This window comes from Myiozetetes cayanensis, unplaced genomic scaffold (assembly GCF_022539395.1).
Source record: "Myiozetetes cayanensis isolate MyiCay16 unplaced genomic scaffold, myiCay2020 scf4, whole genome shotgun sequence".
Classification (NCBI taxonomy): domain Eukaryota; kingdom Metazoa; phylum Chordata; class Aves; order Passeriformes; family Tyrannidae; genus Myiozetetes; species Myiozetetes cayanensis.
In genome coordinates, this window is record NW_026087631.1 from 19198608 (window position 1) to 19214785 (window position 16178).

The 16178-nt window shown below is 36.4% G+C and overlaps 1 protein-coding gene across 12 annotated transcripts in view; it reads right to left on the reverse strand.

Annotated features, from left to right (window-relative positions):
• Positions 1-16178, reverse strand: part of TRPM3 (transient receptor potential cation channel subfamily M member 3) — a 411043-nt gene that overhangs the window by 187849 nt on the left and 207016 nt on the right. For 5 of the 12 annotated variants that reach the window (XM_050328974.1, XM_050328966.1, XM_050328970.1 and 2 more), the window contains exon 2: positions 9724-9809. The exons of the other annotated variants lie outside the window; for them this stretch is intronic. In XM_050328974.1, the coding sequence (XP_050184931.1) occupies positions 9724-9809 (86 nt within the window). The remainder of the gene's footprint in view (positions 1-9723; positions 9810-16178) is intronic. 12 annotated transcript variants of the gene reach the window in all.

Here is a 16178-nt window from a genome sequence, read left to right on the forward strand (position 1 = left end):
TGTGATTCTCTCTGTTCCAACCTTTCTTTATTGATTAAGAAAGATCTCACTGAGACTTGCCACTCAGTAGATTTATGTAAATGTGAAACATGAGAGAGGGTTGGAGAGTAAAGGCCACTGGGAACTTAAAATAGAAAAACAAAAAAAAAAAGGAAGACATAAAAGGATTGTAGGTCCTTCAAAACATGTGTTGCTTTGGTTCTAGAGCTAGTTCTACTCTTTCATCCAATGATGGAAAAACAATATAATCCATTATAGAGATATTAGGCCAAAAGATTAAAAGTTCGTCACCTAAAATGTTTTCTTTTCTGGGCTAGTGTTTCTTGAGTCTTGAAATATGCAATATGCTAATGAGACCAACAACACAGAGCCAGTGAGTCTATCAGGCCACGCACATGCTGAGCATTACAGAAAAATAAGCTTTTTTTCCACATACTTCCTTTAAAATCACCCCTAACATCTGGTATAGTTACAGATATCACAGAAGCAGGACAGCAAAAAGGGTCATTACTCAATGTACACAGAAGCTAAAGATGTTTCAACAGTTTGTAAAGAAATAAAGCAAGGAGACCACAAAACCAGTCTTTGGTTCAGGCCAAGAATTCAGTGCATCATAAAGTTAATCTGGAAAGCTCAAAAAGGTCTGAGATCAATGATCTCAACTGCAACAGCGCCCAGAGAGCTATCTGCAGTGATCTGCATCAAAATTGTAAAACAACAGAAAATTATGTGTCCAGTCATTCTGAGGAAGCAGATCACCATAGCTGAGATTTCAGCAAGTTAATTGAGACCTTTTGATGTAGAAATTACTAGCAGGGTAATGCTGGATTCCCTTTCATATTCCCCAAAAGAGTAGGAGGAGACGCCACCACAGGTGAAACAGTACCTCAACAGTTATGTATGGAACAGGACAACTAAAGAAGCAGGCAGCAGCACATTCCAGCATTGAAAATACCCATGCAGATATTTCATAGCCTGGAATTGTTCACTGTCAGCTATAATAGCTCACTAATTTTTGTAGAAAAGTCAGTAATCGTCTTATTGCTTGTAAGTAGTTTTCTTCTGGTCAGACCTACAGAAAAAGGTATATAAAGACACACTTCATTCCATGGCATCATAGTTCTTTAGTAACAGGCAGAGTTGTTTATGTCAGTCCTTGTTTATAAAAGCATTTCCCTGACAGAGCCTGAAATCTGCAGCCTGAACCATTGATGATGACAAGATATTTTTTCTTATTATGGGAGCATGTTTTTCTTTTTTCTAGATACCAGACTACCATAAATAAATATTTAACATCAGCATTGCTTTTTCAGAGCCAAAAATATACGTATTCACAGTACTGCTCTCTCCAGGAAAATGACACTATCTTTCCTCAGGCAAGACAGCAAAAAAGGCAGCAGAGGGTTGGGGGACCCTGGAATTCCAGTGCTGCACAAAGGTTAAGTTTCAGTCTTATGTCATCATACCTTTATACTTGATATTTTACTGAAAATTGAATTAGAAAATGATAAATACAATATAATCTCAATTAAAAAAAAAAAAAAAACAGAAAAAGAGATGATATATTCAGTGATGAAACATGAACCAGAAAGCAGCTAAACCTAAGGTCTTATTTACACCTACAAGATCAGAAAAGTCCCAGTTATCCTCTTATAAACTGAAAAAAAAAAAAAAATCCCAAATCCTAAGCTTATCAAAATACACATCTCTAATAACACTTGCTTTCTGCATCTTCCATCAATGAATGCCTTCTCTTCTGCTTTGAAAAGGCCATTCAATAAAGAGTCAGTCTAGAAGAACCTGTTGCAGGTCAGAAGTATTTCCTAATAAGTGAGTCAAATAGAGCAGAACATGGAGAGAGTCAGTAGAGAGGCTGCCCAAAATTTGTAAGCGGAAAACGACTCTCCAGAACTGTGCAAGACAGCGTGTTACATAAATGCATCTTAGTTTAAGTGGTATCTGCTTTTTAAATAGTCTAGAATTATGATGTTTTTTCCATAAAATATTTTTTAAGTAAGTATGACCAGATCCCTGAACTGACTGAGGCACATGCTCCAAGCACAAGTTTTTTTTAAATTAAAGGTAAATACCTTCTGCTGCTAGAACTGACTATTAAGTTGAGGACAACCACTGTGAGAGTTCAACTTTTCTTATAAAAATTGCTACAACATACATCAGGGAATAATTTGTCATATAAAGAACATTTTATGGCTACCATTGTACCCCCTCTGGTTAAACCCTCCTGTTGCCATATTTTCCTGTCATAAACTGAGTATATGTTCCTGCACCACAATTGATTTTTTTTTCAAAGAAATTCCTAATAGGCTTCCATCACCTTCTGCATGTTTTGGGTTACAGTATCAAATAATGAAACAGTCTACACTGCTGACAGTGACATGGAAGAGAAAGTATGAAAGTATGAAAAGTAGAAGGTCAAACACAAGGGAACTTATCTGTAATCACAGAGTAAACACATATCCTGATGGATGACTGGTGAGCAGACAGTCACTTAAAAGCAGCAGATCTAGACATATAAAAATATTGATGCAGAGCAGCATATATTTCCTCTCAGAAAGCAACATCAGTTATTTCTGAGACAGAAATAGGAATGGCAGAATAGGTCAGCTCACATATCATCCGGATGCTAAAAAATTGTGCAGTACCCTTTCACCTATGTGGAAGCTCAAACAAGCTCAAATCCCCACTAAAATCAGTGTATGTTCCCTGGGATATCTATACCAAAATGTCCAAAATAAGGAAATATAGAACAACCAGCTTTTTTAGTATATACACCTCATAATGTATTTTTGAAGGTTACTGTATTCTGCAAAATTGCTTAAATACATTTGAAGGGCTAACTATGTATTGCTTATAACAGAAAATTTACAACACCATGGAGTGGGTGTTCAGTCACTACTGAGTCAGTATTCATGGCACAGAGAGGCTGTGGTTTAATCTAGTTTGCATTGCTCTTGATAGCCCTCATACAGACAAATAAAGAATAGGTGTGGGGAAACAGCCTTTTAAAGTGTATGGAGACAGTCTGGGAGGAATGCAGAGACTTCATCTGAGCATCTGAAGATGAGGTTAGGAAAGCCACAGCCCAGCTGTAATTTAATCCATCATGGGAAGTTAAAGGTAACAAGCAAGGCTTCTCTAAGTAGATGGTGACTAGGGAGGCCAGAGAGACTGTGGTCCCAGTGCTGAGCTCAGAAAATACTTTTCAGAGGCAATCCCAATCTCTTTACAAAGTGAGTTATACACATTTAAAAAGTTTTTAGGGGGTTGTGTTATCTCATACAGATACTATTTGGGGTTTATCTTGTTTCAAATTTGGATAGCCAAGAGTTCAAGACACTAGTGGTTACCACATTTTGCAGTTGTATGACAAGCAGATTACTGGGGATAGAAAAAATAACAACTTTTCATGTACTGAGCCTGTATCATTAATTACAGAAATTCACTCTCTCTTTCTTACAAAGAGTAATTTGATGTTTGTCAATTTTAACAAAGTTTAAAAAAATACAGCTTCACAGAAGGGGAAAAAAAAATCACTGTTTTGGCTTGCAATAGAACATTTATGAAAAACAAAAGTCTTGAATTCTCCATTTTGCCATGCCCTTTGTATGTGTGCACATAGTATAACTCTGGCAAGTCTTCACTCTGCAATCTAATCCAGTAGACAAATCTCCTCTAACAAAGTTGGAATCAAATCTCGAAAAGGAAGCAAAGAAAGTCACTTTTGAGAATGAATACTAAACATCAGATGCCTTTTCATTTGATTTGTTAAAGAAAACTTTGGAGACTGCTTCCATCCTCCCTGGTTTTCTATTTTTCCAAGATATACTTCTTGATGAGCATTATAAAGATGTAAGCATGTAAACAGATCTTGCTCTCATTCCTACCCACAGCATCCCTAAATAAAGAGAACCTCTTGTCCTGCTGGTAAGACAGGGCAATTATGGAAAAATGTGGCACAGAAATGTGACAGAGCATGTCACACTCCCTTCACTCTAACAAACTGCAGTTTTTCTTGTTAGTTTGTAAAAAAATACACTGCTAGTAATACAGTTGCTTCCCACACATGAAGAGGAGCACAGGACTTTTCTTCCAGTGTTAAGGCACAAATGTCACAATGTTCCTGCCACTTGCCAAACTTGGAAAAGACATCCTACTTAGTTTTCTCTTCCCTCTAGCCCACTACAAAAGAATTCATCATAATAAAAGAAAGGCTCTAGAAATGAGAAAGGTGAATTGCTTTTCTTTCTTGATTCTGCATGTAAATAGAACATACTGGGCATGCCTCGAGGGAGAGATTCTTGCCCAAAACAGACAACAATTTCCTCTTCTCCTTCTTCTGCCCTGCCAGACCAGCAGTATATCCTTTCAAAAACAAAGAGGGAATTCATCAGTTGTGTAACATTTCATGTAGCTACTTTCGCAAGTGGAAAGCTAGTATAACATGCTGGTGATCTGATTTCATAATACTTTTGTTTCCACTTTTGTACTCAAATGAAGAGACATGGGTACAAGTCAACAGCAAATAAAACTCCATGAGTATTGCCTTATAGTACTGTTGCAGAAGACAGGAACAGAAATGTCAGGTATAGTGTCCAAAACATGTATTTCTCTTGATGAATTTCCTACAGAGTCTAAATCATGTTTCCTTCCTCTCTCATATAATTAGCTAAATATTCGTAGTTAAAATTTGTGAGGTTTCATAATTTTATCCTCAAGACACTTCAAATATCAGGTATAATTCCTCCTCATGGTTTAAAATGAAATATTTCCTCCTGTTTCTCTCTTCCCCCAAAATACTTTAAACTTATTTCTTATGAATAGTCATTATCCAGTCAACTTCCTGTTTTATTTGTGTCTGTGAAGCTCAATGGATTTCAATCAAGTAATTCTTAATTTACACTGCTGTCAGGAAAGGATACTGCAACTCATGAGCACAACCAAAGCTATGAATTAAATATAACATGCTTAAAACAATTTCTGTTGAAATGATTTCTGCCAAGAGCTAAATGAATTAGTTTCTTGTAGTGACACTGTTCTTTCTATTTCAGTGGTTTGCTATTGTTCATTTTCTAAAATTAAAAGTATAAGCACAGAACACCAACTTTTCAAAGTAGGACTGTGGTAAGTGTCTCTCTTTACATGTTTCAACCAAGTAGCAGACATCTGTGAAACTTCCAGTAGGAGAAACAAGGGGTTTGTATGGCAAAGATGTATCTGTATGTATCTGTTGACATTTCACTGAATTTGTAATACTGATCTTTTATTTTGGACACATCATGAATTATCTTAATTCAGCTTCATAAAGAATGTCCTCAGTAGTAGAACTGTATTGGCCTATTTTCAACCCAAGCACATTTTTCATAAAACAATTATAAGCTCCTGAAAAATAAAATTGAATCCTTTACAACAACACACTACATGCAGTAGAAGGAAAAAAAAAAATCTCTTCTGCTGTTTCCTTAATCACCCACCTAAAGTTACAATTTCTTTAGAAATTAAATTTAAATGGGTTCACAGTAGATGATTTGGAAGACTTTTTGTGATGGCAGCTTTATCTGTGGTGCATGAAATACTGTAATTAACAGCTAAACTACAGGCAGAACAGATTTGGTTTCAATTTAACCAGCAGTACTTTTACACCATCAGTTTTACCATAAGAATTACTTTAGGGCACTAACACAAAATATTACAGAAGTTTCCAGGAAATTATAATCTTTAATAGTAAAACCTGTAAACCAAATACAGTGTAGCCCTCCTCAAGGTATTGTTCCATGGAAATACTTCAACAGACAATGCACAGTAATTGAATAGTAAAAGACTACAAAAGAAAAATGAACATTACTCAGCTATTAACACATCTACCAGTAAGTTAGAACCTGAAATGCTGTGTATGTAAGGACTGTAAGTACAATGTTAATCTAATCAAGCAACAATTAAAGCCTCTTCTCTTACGTAGGTAAGTAGAACTGACAGATTCAATTTTATTCCTTCTGCAAGACATTACTGCACTGAGAATGTCTGAAGGGTGTTCCCAGTGCAATTTCTAGAGCAGTACATGCAATTTCTATTCTCATTACACTTGATTCAGCACAATGAACATCCAGCTGCTGCTCTGCAAGCAATGACTCTTGGGAGCATCCAAGGAGCTAGCACAGAAACTTCTAAATTTTGTTCTCTTGCTCTGTTTTATCAGTCTGCACTAAGTCTTTTATTCAAATTGTAGAGGAGGAGGTGACAGATGTAAAAGTAAGCAGTTGAATCAGCTGGCAATGATGAATCATGCGACAAGATGACAATTTTTAAGGCCTTGCTAAAAAAAAAATAAAAATTAACTGGAATCATGCTATCTTAAAAATTAAAAAAAATCAAAACAAAAAATAGACATCTGAAAACAAATTATGTAATTTCTTTTCCTTTTTGTCTTAGTACATGACTCCATACAATCCTTTTGCCTGAGTCATTCCAACCTAAGAAAAGTAGAGAACAGGAGAGGGAGGGGGAGATAATAATGACTGCCATTGGTTTGTCACTTCATTGTTTCTCTTTTCACTTTTATGTTGTCAAACTTTTATGCAGGTTTTCTTGTTTATGTCACTTTTTAATACCTCTCCATAAAATTACCTTTCGTAACATTGTTTTTTCCATCTAGCTTTTTCTTCTACTATTTCCTTTGCTCAGCTGCCTCATTTCTTTCCTGTTCCACCTTCACTTCCTTTACATTTGCCTTTTTGAACTTCGGATATTTGTGGATGGAAATACAGAGTAACCAAATTCTACAACTCTTTGACTATGCTTATGCAAAATATTCAGCATCTGTCTGTGGAGTTTAGCACAAACTTTGTTCAATGCTTTGATATTGGTACAAAATATTTAAACTAGGAAGAAGCTCAACCCTTGAGTAATAAACATCCTCATCAAGAGGCATTTATTTGCAAATCAAAACTATATATGTGCCTTCAAGGAGGGTAGTTCATTAACCTAGGTAATGGGAGGATTGAAATACATCAATCATCTACATCTGATCTTGAAATACAGTAAACAGTTTAGCCATTAAAACAAACATATGAAAACCCACACTAAACAAACAACAAAAAGCCATCCTAGCTATTCAAAAAAGTGTTAAGGAATTTAATCAGATTTTGTCAAATGGACAGATGGAAAAAATATTCACAAAGAACTATGGTGGCAAAGCCAGTTCACCTCTCCAAATGAATAATTCAACTTCAGCTCCCTCTTCAGCTTTAGGAGTTTTAAATCTAAATTTCTAGGATGCTATGGGATCTCTAGGTTTCCTTAACCTTATATTCTTGGATGAAAAGGTTCAGACACTCATTTGCCAGGTGGATGTATTGTAAGCACTGAGCTTGGTCTCACTCACATTTTAGTCAAATGCATACAGGAACAAATGCAAACAGGATAATTGCTGGCAGAGTTACTGGAAGAAGCAAAGAGCACTCCTGAATGCATTACTGCCACCTAAACAAGACATTCAGGTCCAAGGTGGTAGGAAACTTCATTCACATGCATTGCCAAAGAACAAATGTAATTCAGTGTCTGCCACTTTTCCATCCTACTAACTCCAAGTCCTCTGTTTCAGGAGGACATATACCTCATTTGAGTACTTTAGTTTATTTTAAGAGTTAATTTTTTAATTGCTAGGGTGTTGTCTGGAGCCATTCATCTCAAGTACCAGTATTATTGATTTCCCTCTTCCAGAGGCTTAGAAACTGCACCTTAATTTTCAATTTTATTTTTATATGTCCTGAAGAAATATATTTAGCTATGTATGTATTTGTTTGAGGCAGCAATTTCAGTTGACTGTATGACTACCCTTTTGATCTAACTCTATTTCACAGGAACTTATTCCCAGAATCTGTCATCAGAGTGACTTTCCCTTATATTTATATATTTCTTGCCAAATCCTTTAGATCATGTTAAGTCTGTAACCAGTTTCTAAGCTCAGCATAAAGTAGAGGATTCACTATCACAACCTTAGTAAAATTTAGGTTTGTATTATGTGAAGTCAACAACCATTAATTTTACAATGATCTCCAGTATGGATGTGAAGCCAAAATAAATTTTGCCTAAACATGGTCATTGACTCGAGGCTCAGAAGGTGTTCTGCATTCCTGTGAGAATGTCAGTATTTTTTAGCATCTTTCTTGTCTCCAGGGTCTCAAAGGCAAAAATATAATGAAGCTCCTAAAGGAAATGAAGCAGAAAACACCTGAATAGATCTGGAACTGGTATGTGAATTTTGGTAGATTTTCTTGAGAACTCTTCAATTGTCCTATTATAAAATTTACAATAATTTCAGACCCAGTTCTGACAGAGACTGGAAAGTAAAACAAGTCACACAAGTGTTCTTCCTATTTTTAGCTTGGCTTCTCAGACTTACATGGTCATGTTTTCTGTTACCTATATCAAAGAATTTTCACCCAAGTGACTGAGTTTATCCACACTGGTCAAGATTAAAGAAGTCACAGAGAAGTGAGGTCCTAAAAAAGCCTGCAGAGGAGAAGAAAGTGACCACATAGGTGGTGGCAACAGTAAGAAAAGTCCAGAAGCAGCATATACATTACTTGGCACAGTGGTTCCATTGAGAAGAAGAAAAAAAATGAAAAGGAGAGAAAGTTTGAATTTTTTCTCATTTTAAAGACCAAAGTCAGCCACCAAAGAGAGGTAAATATGAGAACCTCATTTTAATGCTTGCAGAAACACTTGTTTAAATGACACTGTTTCAAAAATGAAACAAATGTCCACCAGTTAAAAAAAAGGAAAGAAAATGGTGTTACCATAAAATGCAGATATCCCTATCTCTAAGCATTCAAAGTTATCTAACATCAACAAAGCATATAAAAGCACTCCTTAGAGGCTTATGATTGCAAAAAGTGTAGAATATTTCAAAAGTGTTATAATTCTGTGCCAAAATAGTTTGTATCTTCATTATGTATACAATGTCAGTTTCGTCTCTATCAAACTGACAGCTCTATCAACGGAAGTAGCTCATTCTCAAAAAATTCACTGTGGGAAGTGTTCCAGAGGGGATCCCAAAAGTCTTCCAAGTATTAGAGATCTGAAAATCAATGAGTAGTAAAATGACCCATGTACTCTTTATGATGTACTCTTTATCTTTACAATGTCATCTTCTTTTCAATCACATATCTCAACAATCAAAGTTAATTGGATAAAGCTAAAAATAGATTGACACCATCTACAACAACAAAGGGTGGAAAAAGGGAGCCAGACCTTGAATAAGCTTTGCTTTTTTATAAAAAAGAAGCGCATGACAAGTTTTAAGAGTGATCTCTAACCCCAGTTGTCAGAAGTGAAATACTGACAACACAAGCATAAACATCTATACTGGCCTACTGGTGAATGGAAGGTGAATTATCAAAGCTCTTGTCAAGACAGTTCTTGGTTTCTGACAGTACAGTTGCAGTATAAGATGACTGGGTAGGATTCTTGTCATCAAAGATACACCTAATAGATACACCCATAGTTTCCATGGAAGGTAATTACAGAGCATACCAGATTCCATGATTTTAAAAAAAAAAAAAAAAAAAAAAAAAAAGGAAAAACAATTCTGTAATCATTAGAATATCACAAAGTTACTAGTTTTATCTTTGCTGTGTCAAGACCTCCAGATTTTAATGACTTTTAATGGTAGATAGATGGGCAGCATGCACTGTTGTGACATACCTGAGAAAGTCCCATTCTTCCTTGTAATCTCAATGTATTCAGAAGTCTGTATTGCTTTTGTGCATGGTCCAAAAAAAATATGTACCCTGGAAGAATTTACAGAGACCTCTAAATGAGGAAAATCAGAAGGAAGAAGAGAATGGAATCAACATTTCTTTAAAAAGCATTTGTGAATGATTTGGTTTTTAGTATAAGTTTTATTACTTCTAGTTATATCATGTTTGTATAAGAAATAAATATTTTTTTATTATTATTATTTCTAACTAACTTGTTTTAGTACGGGTCTTGAAATTTGCGCAGCTGATAAATTTAGTCAATTTCTACAATGGCAAATGTGAGTATATAAGAGACGAGTAGAGTGGAACAGTTGGTACTGAAGGTCCACAATACTTTTTTTTTAGAAGTATTTAACTTTGGACTTTTCCTATCTTCTTCCATGGAGCAGTGCACAGTAGAAGGTGAAGCCTAACACGTATGCTTCTGTTACGCACTTCTTGCTTGACTATGTGAAAGAAAATGTTATGGTGTTATCTGAGATCCTTCCAGAATGGGATGATCCAGATGAGAGGTTGGACAGGAGCTGGGGATGTGTACTGGCAGCCCAGAGAGCCAATCATGCCCTGGGCTATACTAAAAGCACTGTGGCCAGCAGATCAAGCGAGATGATTCTGCCCTTCTACTCCACTCTAGTGAGAATCCACTTGCAGTACTATGCCCAGCTCTGGGATAACCAGCACAAGAAGGGGTAAGGACTTAAAGAGCATAGTTGTCTGTCTCAAACACTGATAAGGCCACAGAAGCACTTTGTCATGAAATAAACTCTGGATGGAGTGACAAGATGGCACTAAATCCAGGGCGAGGTGAGATCTGGTTAGCACATCCTGGTTAATTCATCAAGACAAAAATTACCACTGTGGCAAACTGTGTAAAGAAGCAACTGTTCGTATGCATATCAGTGGTCAAACAAAGATCACCCTAAGCTATGGGACATATGGTATCTGCAACCACTGAAGCCCCTCTGCCCCCAAATATGCTTCCATGGGTACCTGGAACTTGGATGGTAAGGTAAGCCACCATGAGGGAACTTGACGGAAGATAAAGGTGGTACTATAGTTCAATTATCAGCTCAGACCTAGGGGGAGGTTAACAGAGCTGGGGGAGGGGAATTGCAAAGAACGCAGAATCTATAAGCCATAAGGAAAGCCAACTCAAGAACAGTGTTGAAACCAGCTCCCACTGGATAAAAGGTAATTCTAGTAGGAGGAGATGGTGACCATCAACTCACAGCCCATCAATTAAAAAAATCCACTGACCCAATAGAGGAGAAAGACTGAACATACAGACTAATGTATTAGAAATGAGAGAATAATTTCACCAATAGCATAAGAGAACTGTGTAGCCAATGAGCACTAATTTCTTTGTTGGCAAAAATGTATAGTGAAAAGTTTTGTACACACCCAGCAACGAGAAACCCAGTGTGAAGAAGGGATGAAGAACAAGATGCTGCAGGATGCACAGGTGGTCACTATCTTCTGTTTAATCTGTCTGTCTCTTTCTCTGTTTCTCTCTCTCTTGTCTATTTCTTTGTATCTCTCTACCTCACATTTTATTGTTAAATAAAATCTGTACTATTAACTTTGGTATATGATCTCATTTGCACCTTAACTCAGGCAGCGGTATCTTTCAATAACTGGATCTTAACAGATGGATGTGGACCTGTTGGAGTGAGTCCAGAAGAGGGCCATGAAGGTGATCAGCGGGCTGAAACACCTCTGCTATAGGGAAAGGCTGAGAGAGTTGGAGCTGTTCAGTCTAGAGAAGAGAAGGGCATGAGCACAAATATCACAACCTTTCAACACTTAGATGATATTTATATGATAAATGTATTAGCAGAGCCTGATGCAATAGGAAAGGGATAGTAGTTTTAAACTAAAAGGGGGGTTACTATGTTAGATATGAGGAAATGTTTTACAAAGAAGCTGGTAAAACACTGGAATAGTTTCCCCAGAGAGGTGGATGCCCCATCAATGGAAACATTCAAGATCAGGCTGAATGGGGCTCTGAACAATATTGTTAAAGATGCCCCTCCTCATTGCAGTGGTGTTAGACTAGAGGACCTTTAAAGGGCCCTTCCAACACAAATTATTGTAAGAGTCTATGCTTCTATGTTCAGGAGGTCCTCTTGAAAAGATTTAGGTCTGTTTTTGGAGAGTCGTCATTAGGGGTCACAAATGAAATTCTGAGTATTTTTACTTCCTCTCTGTTTTTCCAAAGAAATATGAAGAAAAAAACCAAAAGACTTAACTAAAACTATATGAAGTTTTCCCAACTGTCACTCTTACCTTTCAGCAGGAACAAGCAATGAGAAACATATAGAAAAGAACATTTCTCTTAAATCTTGGAATTACAAGCCAGCAAGTCACCCCTAAGCAATCTGTCTTTGTTACCTCCCTTTTTATTTGGTTAATAACCCCTCTTTATTTGGTTAATAACATCCATCTGATCTCCCAGAGTAAGTCCTGGATTACCATAGTAACCACCTTCAACTTTTTCCTTACAGAAGAAAATAAATACTAAAAGTTATCTGAACAACTCCAAAAGGTTGACCTGGTTACCTTCAAGTATCTCCTCCATTTAGGAAAGGTGTTTATTAACATGAAAATGGTCATATCCAACCCATAATGATCTTCTGTGAGCTTCAATATTCAGTTAAATGCTGCATGTACGCTCTATATTGAAAGATTCAAAGCATCTTTTGGAACTTTGGATTTTCTGGATAACATGATTAGTAAAGTCATGTAATTCTTTTGATTTCTTCTGTGAATGACATTGATTTCTTTTCATGAGAAGATGGGGAGGTTAGGTTACATTTCCCTTGCTCTTCTCAGATTTCTGTATTGTTTTCAGAGAATTTTTTGCATATATATTTTGAAAAGTCTGATGTTATTTATTTTCTGAACACCAAACCTTTAAATTTCTCTCTTTGCTTACCCAATGTGGCAGTCATTGTCTACTTAGACTTGTTTCCTTTTACTTAGACTTGTCTGCCCAAGTAAAATATACTCAATTCTCACTAGTAAACAAATATGAAAACTAAAGTACAGTCTAAAGTGGTTCATCATTATTGAAATATGTATCCTTTTTTCTTCACTGTTTTGATTTTCATAATGAAAATGTATTTTGACATGACTGGCACCTGAAAAGCTAGAGTAAATGATAATCAGTCAGCATCACAGTTTTGAGTGAGGCAGAGCACATGCAGATATGCCAACATGGTGGAGCAAGCTCAAAGGAAAGGGCATTTTTTCAGACTATTCACAAGAAGATTCAGAGAACATCGTAAAAACTGCACAGGGAAACAGATACAAGTGTTCACTGGAGACATTTAGCTCCACACTTGGATAAACACTTAGATAAACTCTGTATGATCGCATACAGAGAGAAACTTGGTACAGGAGAGGCTAGAAAAGAATTCTAAGTTCTCAAGGTGTCACAGAATTTGCATGAATTTTAATTACAATAATTCATATTTCATAAGGCAATCTCTCTTCATAATAGTTTTGTTGGTTTTTTTAATTTGAAATAAACAGTACTTCCAGATATTGGATTTAGTATGGGCAGAGAAAAAGAGTTACTCTTCACAGTACTCATTTACCTGTCCATAGGAGGGCGGTTGGACTAGATGATCCTTGAAGGTTCTTTCGCGTCTGAACTATTCATTGGATTTATAGACCCTATAAAAGTACCACACATCCTCCTTGCAACTTCTGTTTGCTCAAGTGGAGCATCTTGCAGGCAGTCTTACTGGAAAAAAGGTTTTAAAAGTTCTAAAAGACAATACCTCACTTTGCAAGACAACCAATCTAGCTAAAAATTTGATCTGCAAAGGACCTTTTTCCATGACTGCTGCTGGCAGAAAAGTTATAAATATGGAATGAAGCCTGACTTTTCAATTTCTCGGTCCTACTATGTGCAGATAGAGCACCACCAAAACCTGCCTCCTAAACTGCAGGTCATACAAGGCCAGCAAGCTCCACCTAAAATGTGTGAAATTTGTTTGGAGGTGCAAGTTCAGTTGTCAGACGTATTTTACAGTGGAAGTAAGTGAGACTTATGCCAGAGTTTACTCGAAGTGAAGAAAAAAATGATTCTTGCAACAGAAGAGAAGGGACAAACTTAAACCTGCAAAAACATCTCAAAGGGTATGAGTACACTCAAAGCAGGACTGAAGAGATGCTCCACTCTTCCAAGCTAACTCTGAACTACGTCAAATTTAGACAGGAAGTTTGAAATTCTACTCTATTATCCTTAAAAATGAACATGCCAGTTAGATTAAAATACAAAGAGCAGCTAGCCAGAATTTCTGGCTGTTTAAAGTATCTGCAATAACTACTCACCACTCAAACCTTCCTGTATATGGCATATAAAATAACATGAATGTCCTCAGCTCAGTATCTGTCTCTATATGACAGAACCTTTTAGTTTTTGATTGACACTTGACATTTATCATACTGTTTGGACAGATCCTGGTGACAATTTGGAAAGATATTTGCTGGGCTTTCTGTCAGTATTTCATGTTAGCACAACAGACCCCATTACCACAGAATCAAAAAAACCCCATCCCTTGAATGCAAAAGAGAAACAAAGTAAGTTCTTTTCAATTAACTCTACCAATTTCTCAAAATATTTTCAAGTCAATCCAAGGGACATGAAAATCGAAAGCAGTGATATGTTATTTACCAATGCTGACTTTAGGAGAAACTCAAGTCAGCTTATTTTATCCAACAACAGAAATGTATTGCCAAGAGCTTTGATTTGTAACAGGTTCCTTTGATTTTCACTTTCATTTCAATGACAGGGAAAACACATAAGTGAATTGCAGTTATCATCGGGCAGTGGTTGGGTAAGTGGTCTTCACACAAGCAGAAAGCCTACTGTAAGAAAAGTCAGCAAATGAAGTGAGATTGGAAGATAGAACAGAGAGCAAGTTCTAAAAAAAATGCTTGGGGTTTTCTTTCACAAACATAGTATTTCGGATGAAAAATACTATGTTTACAGTTATTTCAGTTCCAGCTAACAAGAAGGTGGTACTTAATACTCAGAAAAATTTTAGTATATTTAGTGGATTCAAACAGAGACACAGAGAAAGTACAAAATGCCTTATGCTTTACGAGTTTAACTATTTTAAGAAGGTAAGTTCTTTTTTTTTGATTGGTCAATGTTCATCACTGAAGGAAAAATTTGCTGTGTTAAAGTATGAAACTCTTCTAGGTGAATGCAGGAGATAAGATCTTTCTATTTGTGATGGTAAGAAGTGTTACTTTAAAACTTTCAGCATTTCCAGACTCTTAGTTTCCAATTTAAAATGCGTGTATATAAGGACTGTTATTTATGCAATTAATGTCATTTAGTTCAGTAAATATGCATTCACATGCATGATTACATAATTAGGTCTCACATTTTTGTAGAACCTCAGTCACAATACTGTCACAATCAAAACACGTTAGTGATTCATTTTGTCTAATCACACTTTATCAGAACGCTCACAAGATTTACCAGTTTTTTGATGGATAGGTTGTCACAATACTTGTTCACACCACTAGATTTCATGGAACTTCTGGTATAGGTGTAGGTTACACCACTAAATTCTGATTTACACAGCTTTGAGCCCTCAGAAAATGTAAGAGAAAGAAGTTCTCTAGTTTACCCAGAAAGCATATCACCCATGCTGCATACTGTGTTTATAATTTCTAAAGAATATTCTTCCCACCTTTAACTGGGTGCAATTTGTTAAAAGTACTCCAAAACACCTATCTTTTCCCACTTTTCAAAAACCTACTTTGATGGCTTCCCCCTATTTCCCACCTGGGGAGTAATTTACTAAGTGCTTCCAAGATATTCAAGAAAAAATAAAGCAAAGTAGCATTTAATGTTTTACAAGTCTACAAAAACCCTCTAACTGGGCTTTGGTTGGAATTCCTAGTTTTCTTTAAATCCTCCATGGCTTTTAAATTTACTGTTGTTCATAAGTCTCCATCTCTTTACTTTCTGACGTATTCTGGGCTTACTTATACATATCACATGGACCTAAAAGAAAGTAACTTTAGGGTATTCTTTTCTGAGTAAAACAGAAGTCGGGTGAGATTTTCTGAAGCTCGTAGATGTTTGCAAAGTTTTAAGTATTTGTTTAAGTGAGTCCACTGTTGTGGGTTTACTGACCAGACCCCTGCCCCAGGGCTGAAAATAGTTTTTTCCAGGTGGATTTCCGGAACAAAGACAATCAAAAGTTTTAGTAACGCCTCTACCAGTTACATATTTAAGAAAACAGAAGAAAAGCCTGTTGTGCAAAAAGAAATAGAAGCCATGTAGCGAGAAAGACAGGCCCCAAGTAAGGGCCAGGCCTCCCTCCTTCCCCAGCCCTGGGCAGGGGGCAGGTGTGGCACTGAAGCCCGTAA